At 42.0% G+C, this 18,197-nt stretch overlaps 1 protein-coding gene across 1 annotated transcript; it reads left to right on the top strand.

The window, feature by feature from the left end:
- Positions 1-2,914: 2,914 nt before the first annotated feature.
- On the top strand, positions 2,915-17,900 carry cnp (2',3'-cyclic nucleotide 3' phosphodiesterase). The gene is made up of 4 exons (XM_061905439.1): positions 2,915-3,054; positions 9,816-11,108; positions 12,248-12,372; positions 16,769-17,900. The coding sequence occupies exons 2-4, from the start codon at positions 9,851-9,853 to the stop codon at positions 17,222-17,224; spliced, it is 1,839 nt and encodes a 612-aa protein (XP_061761423.1). The 5' UTR covers positions 2,915-3,054; positions 9,816-9,850; the 3' UTR covers positions 17,225-17,900.
- The last annotated feature ends 297 nt before the right edge of the window (positions 17,901-18,197 follow it).

Below are 18,197 nucleotides of genomic sequence, written 5' to 3'. Positions count from 1 at the left end.
TGGCTCCAAAACAGCTATTTCAACGTTCTGGGTTGCCTACCCCTGCATTAGTGGAAAAGCGGTAAATGAGTGAAAGCGACAGAGATGTTGCCATGGAGACGGGGGATTTCTTACGTGCCCGACTGCAGTCCCACCGCGACACCTGTCCGTCAGTAATTACAGTCCCCAATAACCTGGACCTATTCAAACCATCATTTGTAGAGATGTCTGATAATATCGGACTGCCGATATTATCAGCCGATAAATGCTTTAAAATGTAAAATTGGAATAAACCTTAAAGGCACTGCCTTTGCGTACCGGCCCAGTCACATAATATCTATGGCTTTTCACACACACAAGTAAATGCAAGGCATACTTGGGAAACAGCTATACAGGTCACACTGAGGGTGGTCGTGTAAAGAACTTTAACACTGTTACAAATATGCGCCACACTGTGAACCCACACCATACAAGAATGACATACACAATTTGGGAGAACATCCGCACCATAACAAAACACAACAGAACAAATACCCAGACCCCCTTGCAGCACTAACTCTTCCGGGACGCTACAATATTTTCTTTTCTTGCGGCCCAGCCTCCCCCAGACTCTGCATCCAGTGGCCCCCAGGTGAATTGAGTTTGAGACCCACTGATTAAAAGTCATTTAGGTAGCCCTTTGTCTTTTAAAAAAAAAAATATTTTTGGATTATTATGTATTATCATTTAATGCTCCCTGTATGTGTTTTTGTTTTCTTTCCTTGACATGTTTCACTGATGTTGAAAGTGCCTTGACTTTTGTGTGTGTTTGTCATACTTTCCAACCCTCCCGGATTTTCTGGGAGACTCCCGAAATTCAGCGCCTCTCCCGAAAAGCTCCAGGGACAAATTTTCTCACGAAAATCTCTCGAAATTCAGGGGGAGCTGGAGGCCACACCCCCTCCAGCTCCATGCGGACCTGAGTGAGGACAGCCTGTTTTCACGTCCGATTTTCCACAATATAAGCAGCTTGTCTGCCCAATGACGTTATAACTGTAGAGTGATCGAGGGAGAGTTCTTTGTGTCTTATGTGGGTTTATTGTGAGGCAGTTTCATTGACGTCTTCCCAGCGCGATGACAACACACAACAACAGCAGTCACGTATTCGTCTACTGTAAAGCAGTTCATCTGCCGTAAACAGCAATGTTGTGACGCTCTTAAACGGGACAATACTGCCATCCACTGTACATGCATATGGTTAGAAAAATAGTGACAGAGAATAGAACAAGGATGTACAATTCAACCCATAACTCAACAATGAGTAGATGAGTGTTATGTGTGTGTATGAATTGCCGAAGGGTATATTGTATGAGCCTGCCTTGAATTACTGCCGGGTCAAACTCGCTTCGCAAAATAATTAGCGCATGCTTAGTATTACTGCCTGGTCAAACTCGTGACTTCAAGAGTGACACTTCCCATGTCATCATTTTCAAAATGGAGGAGCCTGATTTCAATACCGGTAATTTGAAATTGCATAAAGGGTAAATGTGAATGGTAAATGGGTTGTACAGGTATAGCGCTTTTCTACCCCTTTTTAAGGAGCCCAAAGCGCTTTGACAGTGTTTTCCACATTTGCCCATTCACACACATATTCACCCACTGACGGTGGGAGCTGCCATGCAAGGCGCTCACCAGGACCCATCAGGAGCAAGGGTGAAGTGTATTGCCCAAGGACACAACAGACCTGACTAGGATGGTAGAAGGTGGGGATTGAACCAATAACCCTCAGATTGCTGGCACAACCACTCTACCAACTCCGCCACGCCGGAAGGAGATTAAGGATTTAAGGTCCAAGCTTACATCACACTTAAATTTTTACTGCATGCCTTTAGTAAGTGCCGGAGTGAGAAGAGGTTTTAAAATAATTAGCACATGCTTACTTTTACCGCATGCCTTTGGTATACGCAGGAGTGAGAACAGGTTTTAAATTAATTAGCGCCCCCGCTGCAATTCAAGGAAAGACGGTATGTGTGATTATATATATATATATATATATATATATATATATATATATATATATATATATATATATATATATATATGTATGAAATACTTTACTTTTAACCACGCCCCCCGCCCCGCCCCACCCCTGACCCCACCCACCACCTCCCGAAATTGGAGGTCTCAAGATTGGCAAATATGAGGGTGGCCGTGTAAACAACTTTAACACTATTACAAATATGCGCCACACTGTGAACCCACACAAAACAACAATGACATACACAATTCGGGAGAACATCCGCACCATAACACAACAGAACAAATACCCAGAACCCATGGCAGAACTAACTCTCCCGGAACCCTACAATATTTTCAATTGATTGATTGATTGATACTTTTATTAGTAGATTGCACAGTACAGTACATATTCCGTACAATTGACCACTAAATGGTAACACCCGAATAAGTTTTTCAACTTGTTTAAGTCAGGGTCCACGTTAATCAATTCATGGTACAAATATATACTATCAACATAATACAGTCATCACACAAGTTAATCATCATAGTATATACATTGAATTATTTACATTATTTACAATCCGGGGGATGGGATGAGGAGCTTTGGTTGATATCAGAACTTCAGTCATCAACAATTGCATCAACAGAGAAATGTGGACATTGAAACAGTGTAGGTCTTATTTAGTAGGATATGTACAGCCAGCAGAGAACATAGTGAGTTCAGATAGCATAAGAACAAGTATATTTAGTGATTTAGGTAGCCTTTTGTCTTTTTTTTTCATTGGATTATTATGTATTATTATTTAATACTCCCTGTATGTGCTTTCGTTTCTTTCCCTGACATGTTTCGCTGATGTTGAAAGTGTGTATTTGTTGTTCAATATAAAAAAATAATAAAAAGAAGTCCACCACACTTCCGGTCTGTGTAGGGCGCGGCTTTAGCTCCGCCCCTTTTTGCGCGCCCCCGGCAGTATCTCGCAGGCCTTGAAGAGTGGCGCGTGAGCGTGCACGTGGCAGGTTAGCTAGTTCATTGTGCGCCGAGGCGAGGAACGCGTGCTCAGCCTCTCCGCTGCCAAGGTAAGCTGGCGTCTACAGCACACAAAACACGCCTAATGTCGCCTTTTACCTCTCGTTTTTATGCTGCTTTTCACACTCCAGAAGCCTCCCCAAGTAGCTGAAGTTGTGACGGCGGCTTGTGTTTTAGCACACAAATGAACTGGACTTGATTGTGGTTAATTGTTTGCGTCCTGTGCTAGCGTCGCATTGTGCCTGGCTCGCCTTAATTAACTTCAAATATTTAACTGTAGCATTTTTATAGCTTTCACTTCTCTTTAAACGTAACAAAGATAAGCGCCATGCTCATCTTTGCACAGTTACACTGTATAAACTTAGTTTCGCTCTGGCCAGCTTTTGTCATGCGGTGTCTATAAATGTCGACTGATTACGTTCTTGCGGTTGTTGTGTTCAAGAAGCTTCCTCTTTCTGACTCATGACGACACGTTCGAACATCTACTAAATGAAGCACAAATCTGGCGTAAAAAAAACAATAGTAAAGTGTGTGTAGCATCTCGCCGACAGATGGCGCTGTGCTGTGAACGGCGCCATATGTCCGTTTGTTTGCCCCGTTTTTTGTCTTGCTGCCCTTTGTCTGCTGGCAATGTTTGGCACACTTCATTCTGCCATGGTTCTTTTGTCTGCCCTCTAAATATCGACATTACCTCCTATTAGCACTTAGTTCTCGTACTAAATTCCAATTAATGTACTCTACATGTGAGCTACAATAGTGGAAATTATTCCACTAAAAAAAAAAAATAATTCTGCTTGCTTTTTTACGGACATGACCAGCGCAGTGGAAGAGTGGCCGTGCGCAACCCGAGGGTCCCTGTTTCAATCCCCACCTAGTACCAACCTCGTCACGTTCGTTGTGTCCTTGAGCAAGACACTTCAAGGCCTACTAAAATGAGATTTTCTTATTTAAACGGGGATAGCAGGTCCATTCTATGTGTCATACTTGATCATTTCGCGATATTGCCATATTTTTGCTGAAAGGATTTAGTAGAGAACATCCACGATAAAGTTAGCAACTTTCGGTGCTAAGAGAAATGCCCTGACTCTACCTATTTTTATGCCATATTGTGATATACGATACATATTATATTTTGCCTTGGCCTTGAATGAACACTTGATGCATATAATCACAGCAGTATGATGATTCTGTGTCCACATTAAAACATTCTTCATACTTTTAAACTTTCATGCAGAGAGGGAAATCACAACTAAGTCAATTGACCAAAACTGTATTTATTAAATACTCTTCATTCTCTCACGGGTGACTTTTTAAATGAAAAAACAAATTAATAGTGTTGCTACCTTTTTGTAGTAACACTTCTGCTGCATACTTTGCATTGATTGATACTTTTATTAGTAGATTGTACAGTACATGTTCCGTACAATTGACCACTAAATGGTAACACCTGAATACGTTTTTCAACTTAAGTCGGGGTCCACGTTAATCAATTCATAGTATATATTTGTACCATCAGCATAATACAGTCATCACACAGGTTAATCTTCATAGTATATACATTGAACAGCATATTGCTGTTGTCTGCTGAATATCTTCCCACTTGGAGCCAAACCACCGCCAGATGATGGACCCCCTGCTCTTTTTATTGGGCATTTATTGTTCTTCCTCCATTTGTTATAAGTTTCGCACCATCTCTCTCTCTGATCGGCGAGAGCCATGACGCTAGAGAGTATGTGACGTATGTAAGAAGGCGGGCTTCGTTTCCGTATCTGTCAGAATGAAAGACGAGAAGGAGTGAGAAACGCCTGTTGTGTAATGCATGCAGCTAAAAGCAACCCGACCTGCCTCAGCTAACTTTAACCATGCTAACGTTAGCTCTCGGCGAGAGCGTGTGACGCTACATGCGCAACAATATGTGACGTATGAAGCAAAGCAGGCTTGTTTTACGTCTCTGTGAGAAGGACAGACGAGAAGGAGTGAGACACGCCAGTAATGTAATGCACGCAGCTAAAGGCAACGGTGTGAGAACATATAATCGAATATTACGATATAGTCATTTTCTATATCGCACAGAGACAAACCTGCGATATATCGTATATATCGGCCAGCCCTATTTCGAGTATACGTTATCATACAGTTGCTTTTAGCTGCGGGCATTACACTACAGGCGTTTCTCACTCCTTCTCGTCACCCCTTCTCACGGACTCAAAACAAGCCCACCTTCTTACATATGTAACATACTGTCGCGCGTGTAGCGTCATACGCTCTCGCCGCGCAGAGAGTTAGCAGCATGGCTAACGTTAGCTGAGGCAGGTCGTGCAAGTGGAGCGAGTGACATTACAAAAGAGAGAAGGTGGAAAGAACTGAGGAAGAACAATTAATGCGCAAAAAAACATCAGGGGGTCCATCATCTGGCGGTGGTTTGGCTTCAAGCGTGAAGATATTCATCAGACAGCATCATGCAAAGTATGCATTAGAAGCGTTGCTACAAAAATTACTACTAATTTGTTCTTTCATTTAAAAAGTCACCCGCAAGAGAATGAAGAGTATTTAATAAATACAGTTTTGGTAAATTGACTTAGTTGTGATTTCCCTCTGCATGAAAGTTTAAAATGAACATATATTAATGCAGTATGAAGAAGGTTTTAATGTAAACACATAGAATCATCATACTGCTGTGATTATATGCATCAACTGTTCAAGAAAATATCGAGATATATATCGTTTATCGCAATAATGCATAAAAATACCGAGATATTAATAAAAGCCAATGTTGCCCAGCCCTACTTTGAATATTGTAAAGTATTAGTTTGTTTCATATTTATAAGTATATCCATCCATCCATTTCCTACCGCTTGTACGGAATATGTACTGAACTGTGCAATCTACTAATAAAAGTATCAATCAATCCCTTTTGAGGTCGTGGGGGGTGCTGGAGCCTATCTCAGCTGCATTCGGGCGGAAGGCGGCGTACACCCTCGGCAAAAGTTTATCAGATTTACAATTTTGCATTTCAACATATCCAAAAAGTAAGAAGTAGCACAGTTTATTTAATCCGCCAATTTACAGTTTTCTAAATATGCAATTCAGGGTTCACGGTGGAAGAGGGGTTATTGTGTATGCCTCACAATACGAAGGTCCTGAGTAGTCAGGGTTCAATCCCGGGCTCGGGATCTTTCTGTGTGGAGTTTGCATGTTCTCCCCGTGACTGCGTGGGTTCCCTCCGGGTACTCTGGCTTCCTCCTACTTCCAAAGACATGCACCTGGGGATAAGTTGATTGGCAACACTAAATTGGCCCTAGTGTGTGAATGTGAGCGTGAATGTGGTATGTCTATCTGTGTTGGCCCTGCGATGAGGTGGCGACTTGTCCAGGGTGTACCCTGCCTTCTGCCAGATTGTAGCTGAGATAGGCACCAGCGACCCCAAAGGGGAAAACGCAGGTAAAAAACGGATGGATGAGTATTGTAAAGTATTAGTTTGTTTCATGTGTATAATTATATCCATCCATCCATTTACTACCGCTTGTTCATTTTGGCGGTTCTGGAGCCTCTCAGCTGCATTCGGGTGGAAGGCGAGGTACACCATGGACAATGGTTTATCAGATATTTACAATTTTGCATTTCAACATATCCAAAAACTAGGAAGAAACACAGTTTATTTAATCCTGCCTTTTTTCCCGTTTGTTAGCAATAAATGATAAATGGGTTGTACTAGCGCTTTTCTACCTTCAAGGTACTCAAAGCACTTTGACACTACTTACACATTTACCCATTCACACGCTGATGGAGGGAGCTGCCATGCAAGGCGCTAACCAGCACCCATCAGGAGCAAGGGTGAAGTGTCTTGCTCAGGACACAACGGACGTGACGAGTTTGTTACTAGGTGGGGATTGAACCAGTGACCCTCGGGTTGCGCACGGCCACTCTACCACGGCGCCGTCCCAATCAAGTGTTCATATCTTGAACTCAATATATAACACAACCAATACGTATAAATCCATATGTCAAGTCATACCAAAAACTATAAAAATGGGACCCATTACCTACCTGCTTGGCACTCAGCATCAAGGGTTGGAATTGGGGGTTAAACCACCAAAACTGATTCCCGGGTTCTGCGCCGCTGCTGCCCACTGCTCCCCTCACCTCCCAGGGGGTGAACAAGGGGATGGGTCAAATGCAGAGAAAAATTTCATCACACCTAGTGTGTGTGTGACAATCATTGGTACTCTAACTTTACTTTACTTTAATACATATTTAATACTTTAAAGTTAACACAATATTCTAAATATGCAATTTTCGTTTGTCAAAATTTACGATGTATATCAGAATTCTTCCTTGTAATTATTTAACGTTAAAGTACCAATGATTGTCTCACACACACACTAGGTGTGGTCAAATTTTTCCCTGCATTTGACCCATCGCCCTTGTATCACCCTCTGGGAGGTGAGGGGAGGGGTGGGCTCCAGCGGTGGCCGCGCCCGAGAATCATTTTTGGTGATAAAACTTCCAATTCCAACCGTAAATGCTGAGTGCCAAGCAGGGAGGTAATAGGTCCTATTTTTGTAGTCTTTGGTATGAGATCTACCGATCTCAGGGCAGACACTCGACCCACTAATCCGAGTTTGAACAGTTTTTAAACTTTTTTTTTGGCGGGGGGGGGGCTACATGTGAGTGTTGTGTTAGCATTTTAGCTAATTTTGTACTTTCTAACCTAATGTGCTTTGTTACTCTGCGCCATTGTAGAAGTACTGTATGCTAGCTGTTCTTGTTAACATGCTAACGTTTCAGGCCAGCATTTTAACTAACTAGATACGTTTTAACCTAATCCGGGCATGGGATTTTTTTCCGTCTATAGTCGAATCTGTCTCTCTGTAAAAAAATTGTTATATATATTGTTTATTTTATACCTACAATGTGTGTTCAAATCTTGATCCCTCTCTTTTCCATACCAGCCAACAACTACGGTTTTCCCGTAATGAGTGCAATTTTTGATAATCCATTTCGGTTTACAGCTGCAGTGGCTAGAAACGACAGTTTTCCATTAAAAATGATTCACTTAAAAATCCCAGATGAGTAGCGAAGCAACTCCACGGGCAGGGTACAAAGTATACAGGAAACATCAATGATGATTCGTTGGTTTACGTATAAATAAATCCATGATTGATGCGTAACGATTGGTTAAGATTAGGGCAAAACATGAGGGACAGGCCAATTTAGAGGCAAGATAGAGCGGGTCGTCCAACCAGGAAGGGAAATACAACAGAGGCGGACATCTCAAATGAGTTGCAGAAGGGAAGAAGGAATATTAAAGCGGGCAATTTGTATATTAAAAAAACTAGTGGAAGATGGGAGAGAGATTCTCTTCCTTATATTTTTCTTTTAGTGATGTAAACGTCCCGGAAACCCAAATTTGGACAAATGCATGCGTCTGGATAAAACAATGGCCAACACATTAATTTTAGTTGTTTACCATGTAAGCCCAAATCAAAACTGCTCTGGACATGGAAGACATGGAATACACATTTAAGAACACATGATTGTGGCAGACATATGACTTTACTACAGTATAGCCTGTCTAAATGCTACATTCTTTTTCGTTGGTGTTTTAGAACAAGGCCGTAGCTGACATTTTGTTCATTATTTCTAAAGTTTTATATTTTGACATTGAATAGTTGAATCATTTTGAAACAAGCATGACTGCAATATTTATTTCATGCTATTCAGATAAAAGAAGTTTGCTAATAGAAAATACAGTGTTTGTACTCTTTGTTTTTTGCATTTGGAGCAATTACAAGTAGAGAGGGAGTCAAAGTGTTAAGAATAGGCTATGAAATCTAAGGCAGAATCCACTAAAGCAGAAAAAAAGGAAAATGCAAGCTGCTAAGGAAGGCTCATGTCAGAGCCAAAAATGCTAAAGTAATGTGTGAATGAAACAAAGTAATGTGTAAATTATCTAAATAACTAGATGAAACCACCTGTGGCTGTGAAGTGAACACCAGTAAGCATATACTGTATAAAGTAGGCTAAGCCGTGTGGTTCCTGTGGATGTGAACACAAGTTGTAATTATTATAGTGACTGAAACAGACAGATTAATTTGGATGAATAGTGTATGTATTTATCTAAACTCTGGATGTTCTTTTAAATTCTTTCTGAACTAAAACATCTTTAAATTGTGCTTTTCTTTGCCAATTTTTGCATGTTCAATTGCTGAAAAACCAGAAGCTTCGGGCGGGTGGGTTGTCCCCCCTCCAGGGCATCTCACTGGACCTGCGGGCCCCTGGCTTATTTTCAGTCTTTTTCATTCAATTCAAATCACATGCCTGCTAATTGATGTATTCTTTTAGGCTATTTTCCCCTGTTTGCATGCTAATTTGAATGCGAACATGTTAACCTAATGCGAGCATGGTAACAATTTTATGAGCATTTTCCGCCCCGAAAATTTAACCTAAATTAAGCACTTTAAAGCATAAAAATGGCTAAAGGAACTTAAAGTATCAGTACTGTAGTAATATTTGCTACTACATTAGACCAAACCAATCAGTATTGTGGCTACTGTTTGAAGCAGCTATACTATGTTGGATTCATGACTGTAATGGTGACTGTGTGGGACTCTCATAATGTTAAACTGTATTCAGGTAATAAACAGGCTATGAAAATTATATTTAAAAGAAATAATTCCTACTTGGTGTAAATTTATTTACCACTAACCAATTAACAATAAAGGGTTAACTGTAATTGACTCATTAGATTGAGTGCAGGTCCACCAAATGTTGTTAATAAATGTTTCGTAAATGGTTTGTCGTATTTTAGGTACATGTTGAAGTTGTGACCCATCAAGCCCAAACATGGACCCTGAGAACAACTGTGAGGTTTCGCCCGTGATGCAGAGTCCGCAGCAGCAGGAAGAGGAAACGACCGTAGCGGCGACGTTGGTAATGGAAGAAGTGGTTACACAGCTGGAGCATTTCACAGAACCTGAGGAGCCAGCAGCTGACGAGGAACACGTGTTGAACGGTACATTTACCTTTGACGCGGGGACAGAGAACATGTCGGAGAAGGAAGAAGCTGAGGCTGTCATGGTGCCGCAGGAAATGGCTGCATTGCCAGAGAGCAGCTTAGAGCTGGACCCGGATTCAGATGACTTGCCAGAATTGATCGCAGAAACGGAGCCAACAACCCAGGAAGTGATTGCACGGGAGCTCCAAGCAGAGCCGCGGCTTCCCAGCCCGGAGGAGAAGACTCTGGAACAGGTGGAGGCTGTGATGGACGCCGTGGCAGAGGACGTTATCAAGGAGGCCCCGCCGGAAGATAATGGTGCACTCGCAAAGGGAGACGCGAAGTTGGAAGTGTCCGCTGAAAAAACAGTTGACGTTGTGGTGCCGGAGAAGGAGGCGACATCTTCTGAAGCGGTGCCACCTGCAGAGCCCCAAAAGGAAGTAGAGCCAGAAAAAAGTGCCAAGTCAGTGGTTTCCACAGGAGCGGCGCCTGAAAAGGAGGCGCCAGCCCCCGCTGCTGGCTCCTTGGCGTATGCCTTGCTGGATCAAGAGAAGACCAAAGATGCTCTGCGGGGCTCCCGCACCCTCGTCGTCCTCCGAGGACTACCCGGATCGGGGAAAAGCTTCCTTGCCCGCGTCTTGGCCGAAGCCTACAAGGACCGCTGCACCGTTTTCTGCGCAGACGACTATGGCGTGAAACCTGAGAACCAAGACACTAGCGCGAAGGGCCACAAGGCCCTGGACGCAGCCATAGCGGCCTGCTGCGTCAACCCTTCGGCGCTCGTGGTGGTGGTGGACGACACTAACCACACGCAGGACCGGCTGGCCCACCTGGGCGAGTTGGCCATGGAGCACCGGCTGGTCGTCGTCTTCCTGGAGCCGCGCACGGAGTGGAGGAGAGACGCTGCTCGGCTTGCCAAGACCACCGGGCGCAAACTCAAGCCGGCGCAGATTACATCAATGAAGCGGCAACTGGAGGAAATGTCCCTTCCTCTCTTCTTTGCCTGGTTTCTGCTGACCCCTGTGCAGGACCAGCTAAAGTCCTCAAACACGGAGTTCCTGAAAGCACTGAGCACCTTGGACGCCTTCAAGAAACACACGATTGACTGTGAGTGTCCTCCTTAAAGGCCTACTGAAATGAGATTTTCTTAAACGGGGATAGCAGGTCCATTCTATGTGTCATACTTGATCATTTCGCGATATTGCCATATTTTTGCTGAAAGGATTTAGTAGAGAACATCGTCGATAAAGTTCGCAACTTTTGGTCGCTAAAGCCTTGCCTGTACTGGAAGTAGCAGACGATGTCCGCGTGATGTCACTGGTTTTAGGGCTCCTCACATTGTTTATAATCGTAGCCACCATCAGCAAGAGCGATTCGGACCGAGAAAGAAATGATTTCCCCATTAAATTGAGCAAGGATGAAACATTCGTGAATGAGGAAAGTTATAGTGAAGCACAAAAAAAAAGAAAGAAATGGCGGCAGTGGGACCGTTTCAGATGTAATAGACACATTTACTAGGATAATTCTGGAAGATCCCTTATCCGCTTATTGTTTTAATAGTGTTTTAGTGAGATTGTAAAGTCATACCTGAAAGTCTGATGGCTGCGGTGAATGCCAGTGTCTCTGAGAGAAGCCGAGGAGCCAAGATCACAGCTGCCTTTTTGAGCTGCAGGATGAGGTTGCATAATCCAAGTCTCCGGTAAGAGCCGACTTAATATCACAATTTTCCCATCCAAAAACTTGCTGGTTGACTTAGAGAAACATGTTTGCTTGACCGCTCTGTGTTAAAGCTTCACAACAAACAAACACCGGCTGTGTTTCGGTGCAGCTGCAATCCACCGCTTTCCACCAACAGCATTCTTATTTGACATCTCCATTATTAATTGAACAAATTGCAAAAGATTCAGCAACATGGATGTCCAAATTACTGTGTAATTATGCGATGAAAAGAGACAACTTTTAGCCGTGTGTGGTGCTGGGCTAATATGTCCGCTACAACCCGAGGCGTCACAAACACGTGTCATCATTCCGCGACGTTTTCAACAAGGAACTCCGTGGAAAATTTAAAACTGTAATTTAGTAAACTAAACCGGCCGTATTGGCATGTGTTGCAATGTTAATATTTCATCATTGATATATAAACTATCAGACTGCGTGGTCGGTAGTAGTGGGTTTCAGTAGGCCTTTAAAGCTCATGTATTTTCCACGTCCACCTCAGACTTTTGATAACTTATTTTTCTTTGCAGTCACTGGGAATGAGGAAGAGCTGGATCTGACGCAGTACTTCAAAGCCAAAGGAAGCCTCCATTGTACCACCAAATTCTGCAATTATGGCAAAGAAGCAGGCGCCAAAGAATATGCGGAGAATCCAGTAAGACACCATTGTTTGCTGGCTTGTAAACATGTTTATACGCTGCAGTGAAACCACCAAAGTTGTTTTCTACTGGGAGATGTTAAGTGAATTATTCTGTTCCACGGTCAAACTATCATTACTTTAAGGCAGGGGTGGGCAAACTACGGGGAACATCCATTGACCCTTTTAATCTGCCCTCCAAATATCAAAACAGAATTGAGAAAAGCTCTGTTTTGAGAAATGCCACAACAAAACTGGTCTTAGACTTCAACTCACTGGTAAAAAAGAATGGTGCTCAACTTTGCCCCCACTAAAAGAGAATATGTTAACCCTTTTTTTTTTTGATGATATATAGTTGAAAGTAGCTGTATCATGATTAAAGTAGCCCATATTTGAGAAGCCTACTCTAAGTTCCAACAGATGTATGTTTTGAAATGCATCGTGTGCTCGCCAATCCCGTCAATTTTCAAAACCCAACGTGACTTTTAACGTGTACAGTTGCAAAGTTGGCTAAAAAAGTTAACTTGTGTCAATTATCAATTTTTGTTGGTGTTTAGCTGCAAAATGTGGTTTAAAAAAAAAAAAAGTTAACATGCTAACGTAACTATGCTTACAAGTAGCATGTGCCAAAGACTAAGTTGTATGACCCAGAGGTTAACGGCTGTAAATTGAGCTAAAGCAAGTTAGCATGCTGACAGTTAGCATATGTCAAGTACCAAGCAATATGACTGAGGTTAATGGCTGTAAAATTAGCTGAAAACGTGCCATGTTAAAGTAAGCATGCTAACAGCATGTGTCGTCATACAAAGTTATAAGACCCTAAGGCAGGTGTGTCAAACTCATTTTAGATTGGGGCCACATGGAGAAAAATCTACTTCCAACAAGGCCGGACTGGTAAAATCACGGCAAGATAACTTCAAAATAAAGACAACTTCAGATTTTTTTTTTGTTAAAAAATAAAACAAGCACATTCTGAAAATGTGCAAATGTTTTTTTATTTTTTTTAATTTTACACTTAAATGTTGCGGTTAATAGTATTCTACCTTTTTTATTTGTAGTTATTTATATTTTCAGAATAAATTATGTGGTAATGTTCAACAGTCAACTCATTGGTGTTAATTTTAAATCAATCAAGATAAAAAAAAAAATCAAATTACAGAATGTTTATGTAGTTTGCTCATTTTCCTCGACTAGTGCAGTAACGTGGTTTATTTTTTTGGTACATATGTAGTAGGGCTGCAAATCTTTGGATGTCCCACGATTTGATTCAATATCGATTCTTGGGGTCACGATTCCATAATGATTTTTTTCGATTGAACGCGATTCTCGATTCAAAAACGATTCTGTATTCATTCAATACATAGGATTTCAGCAGGATCTACCTCAGTCTGCTAAAATGCTAGAGTAGTAGATTTTTTTTTTTTTAAGATTTTATAATCGTAAATGACAGTTTTATCAACTGATTGCAATAATGTAAATTTGTTTTAACAATTAAACGAACCAAAAATGACTTTTTATCTTTGTGAAAATATTGGACACAGTGTGTTGTCAAGCTTAAGAGATGCGATGCAAGTGTAAGCCACTGTGACACTATTGTTTTTTTTATTTTTTATAAATGTCTAATGATGTCAATGAGGGATTTTTAATCACTGCTATGCTGAAATTATAACTAATTGATACTGTTGTTAATACTCATTTGTGTTTCACTACGTTTGTTCTGTGTCGTGTTTGTGTCTCCTCTCAATTGCTCTGTTATTGCAGTTGTGAGTGTTGCTGGGTCAGGTTTGGTTTTGGAATTAGATTGCATTGTTATGGTATTGCTGTGTATAGTTTTGTTGGATTGATTAAAAAAAATCTATTTTATTAAAAATGAGAATCGATTCTGAATTGCACAACATGATAATCACGATTCGTATTCGAATCGATTATTTTCTCAGACCCCTAATATGTAGCATCATCTACAAAGAATTGCTATTCCGACATCTAGTGGACGCATTTAGAACACCGGATTCTTTCATTCAAAAATTTCGGCTCATTTATATACTTAAAAAAACTCATGTTTGACACCCCTGCCCTAAGGTTAACTGCTGTAAAATTAGTTTGCTACAATGCTATTGGCATTCAAGCAGGCTCGTGTTGGCATGTGTCAAGTACCACATTTTACTCTAAGGTGTACGGCTGCAAAGTTAGCTTGTCAAATACCAAGTTATGTTTCAGAGGTGTTCGCAAAATTGGGTTAAACAATTAGCATGCCAACAGTTAGCATGTGTCAAATACAAAGTTATATCACCCTGAAGTTAACGTCTTCAAATTTAGCTAAAAAATTTGGCATGCTAACAGCGCATGTTACATGACCCTGAGGTTAACAATTGTAAATTTTGTTTAAAAAGTTAACATGTTACTATTTGCTATGGGTGTAACTGTGCGTGTATTTGTATTGAACCGTTTCGGTACGGGGGTTTCGGTTTAGTTCGGAGGTGTACCGAACGACACGGACATATTAAGTAGCGCACCGCACGTTGTGTAAACAATGTACCATGAATTGATTTACGTGGGCCCCGACTTAAACAAGTTTAAATACTTATTCGTGTGTTAGCATTTAGTGGTCAATTGTACGGAATATGTACTGAACTGTGCAATCTACTAATAAAAGTTTCAATCATTTAGAAAAACAACAAACGCCATGCTAGCATTGGGCTATGATAGACTGACCACACCTCCTCTTTTCACCGGATATGTCCTCTTTGCGGAGCTGTCCAGGTGGAGTTTCTTAAATTTCTCGAATGTCCGGCATTTTGATTTAGGGTTGCGTTTATTTTCAATGTATGGTCAGGGTTAAGAAGGGTTTAAAAACAAAAGTGCTGCACGCAGCAGCATTCGTGAGGGAGGGGGAGAGAGTTATGATAAATGCGCATGCGTCGCCAGGTTCTGCTTTTTATCCATAGACTTATCAGATTACATTTATTATCTATAGCAGCGGTGTCAAGAGTGTGCCCCGGAGGCCATTTGCGGCCCACAGCTATTGTTTTAAAGGCCCACGGCACAGTCTAAAAATACTATTAAAATAACCAAAAGTGAAATAAAAAAAGCTTAAAGGCTAAATTTAATTTTAAAAAAGTTGCAACCTTGACTAATAAAACAAAGCAGTTTTTTCAAACTGTCATAGCTCAAAACATAATATTGAATCAAAATCAATGTTCTGAATTAATGACCTATTCAAGTTTCTGACTACTTCACATCAAATATTCCACTAAGAAAAATATTTTTGGTGGAAGGTTGAGCAAATTTGTTGAATAAATAATCAAAAAATGTATTTCGTGGTTTTCTTACTGTACCGAAAATGAACTGTGACCTCTGAAATGAGGTATGTACTGAACCGAAATTTTTGTGTACCGTTTCACCCCTACTATTTGCATGCTAATATTAGGTGCTAGCGGATGTATAATATAGCAAAGAGTCATGGCTGCATTGGAATTCTGGGTAATTCTTATGTTGCGTTTATGTGTTACAGAGCCAATGTTCTCCAGAAATGTGTTATTCTTGTTTGGTTATTGTTCAGAGTGTGGCGCATATTAGTAAGAGTGTTAAAATTGTTTTATATCACAACCATTATTGTGATCTGTATGGCTGTGGAACAAAACCCTGGTTAACACACAGTAAAACAAAAAAAAAAAAACTCCTCCGGCATTCTGAAAATGACGGTAAGGGGAGTGACGTCACAAATTTGACCCGGCGGTAAAAGTCGGGTACAAGCGGCCGAAATGAGTTTCCTCCGCCGTGTGGCGGGGCTCTCCCTTAGAGATAGGGTGAGAAGCTCTGCCATCCGGGAGGAACTCAAAGTAAAGCCGCTGCTCCTTCACATCGAGAGGAGCCAGATGAGGTGGTTCGGGCATCTGGTCAGGATGCCACCCGAACGCCTCCCTAGGGAGGTGTTTAGGGCACGTCCAACCGGTAGGAGGCCACGGGGAAGACCCAGGACACGTTGGGAAGACTATGTCTCCCGGCTGGCCTGGGAACGCCTCGGGATCCCCCGGGAAGAGCTAGACGAAGTGGCTGGGGAGAGGGAAGTCTGGGTTTCCCTGCTTAGGCTGTTGCCCCCGCGACCCGACCTCAGATGAGCGGAGGATGATGGATGGTAAAAGTAAGCATGCAATGAATTTGGTAAGCGAGTTTTGCCCGGCAGTAATTAGAGGCAGGCGCATATTATATCCCCGGCGGCTATTCAAGGAAATACGGTATATATGCACATACACATTTTTTATTATATTCTCCATCCCTATTTCTATCTCATAAGTTGTATTTCTTGTCATTTGAGGCAAATTTAATCCAAATTGTAAAACTTTAAAGGTTCCTCTGCACAATTTGAAAGGTGACTCCTGTTCCAGTAGCGTGTATTTCCTTGTTTCCTGCCCAGGTTGTAGCAGACTCCTACGGTTCGGTCTTCGAGCTGTCCCTGAGTGCCCTCTTCGTCACTCCTCGCACTGCCGGCGCCCGAGTGAGCCTCACAGAGGAGCAGCTCCAGCTCTGGCCGTCTGACTCCGAAAAGGGTGGGCAGTCCACCATCCCCTCTGCCGATTCCTTGCCCGTCGGGAGCCGTGCCCACGTCACTCTCTGCTGCGCGCAGGGCGTGGAGGCGGTCCAGACGGGCCTGGACCTGCTGGAGATTCTGGTCTTGCAGAAGGAAGGCCAGCAGGGTGAGCTGGTGGCTGACATGGATCTGGGCCCGCTGCGCTACTACGGCAAAGGAAGGTGGATGCTGGAGCTCAAGGAGCCCATGTGCGTGCCGGCGTGCTTCTCCAGCTTCTACAAACACCAGGGGCCCGATGGCGTGCAGGGCAAAAAAGAATCCAAGAAGTGCACCATCTTGTAAATGTCATCCAGGAGGAAGATGGCTGGTAAATTCAAGATGTGCCTTTTTTTTTTTTTTTTTTTGCACCAGCACCCACAATGCCTTCTGTCTAGTGTAGCATGTCTGCCCACATGTCAGGACCTGTTGTAGGCTAGCATCCTAGCTAAAAAGTGGACATTTCTGCTTCTCCCGCTGAGTCAACCATGTACTTCCATAGCATGCATCCCTCAGTAATGCATCCCTCAGTAGGACCTCCATCTCATTACTACTCAGTTCACGTGTTGCCTTTTTTGTCTCGTCCAATCATTTCCCAGCAGACTAGAAAGTGGTTTTGTTGGCAAAGGAGGCCAAAGCTGTCAGTGTATCGAGTGAATGTGCATTAGATCCTTCCTTGACATGTTTGCACTGTGCATTGTTTGAAAGGGAGATGGATGAATTTGGCATTCTCTTTTTGTTTTCATACGCTTGCACTTAAAAGAACGCTGTGAATTCAAATCGTGTTTTGCAACCTTTTTGTGCTCTGCAAGGCTGCGTGGCTTTGCTCTTTTTAGCCACTTTGAACAAGTCTTCATGAATTTCCATTTTGTAACATCTAACTTGGTCTGGAAGGGCAAGTTCTACTTTATGTAGCTCTTATGAATCACTATTTTTTTGCACTTGTTTTGTACACGTAATAAAAACAAACATGATACTCTAATGTTTTATGTCTTGTATTGACAATGTGGAGGTTAATATTAAAATTGTGTTAAAAAAAAAGTTGGTTGAAATAGGCTTTTAAAATTCTGTGTAAAAATGTTCAAAGCGCAAGACTCCCATGTGAAGTGAATTATATAATTCACTTCTCTTCACTTCACTTATATAGCGCTTTTCTGTAGTGAGTCAAAGCACTTTTACAGAGTGAAACCCAATACCTAAGTTATGTTTAAACCAGTGTGGGTGGTATTGGGAGCAGGTGGGTAAAGTGTCTTGCCCAAGGATACAACGGCAGTGACTA

The sequence above is a fragment of the Nerophis ophidion genome, linkage group LG07, assembly GCF_033978795.1.
Source record: "Nerophis ophidion isolate RoL-2023_Sa linkage group LG07, RoL_Noph_v1.0, whole genome shotgun sequence".
Taxonomy (NCBI): domain Eukaryota; kingdom Metazoa; phylum Chordata; class Actinopteri; order Syngnathiformes; family Syngnathidae; genus Nerophis; species Nerophis ophidion.
Note: the sequence above shows the minus strand (reverse complement) of the source record. Positions and strands in the feature narration are given on the sequence as shown.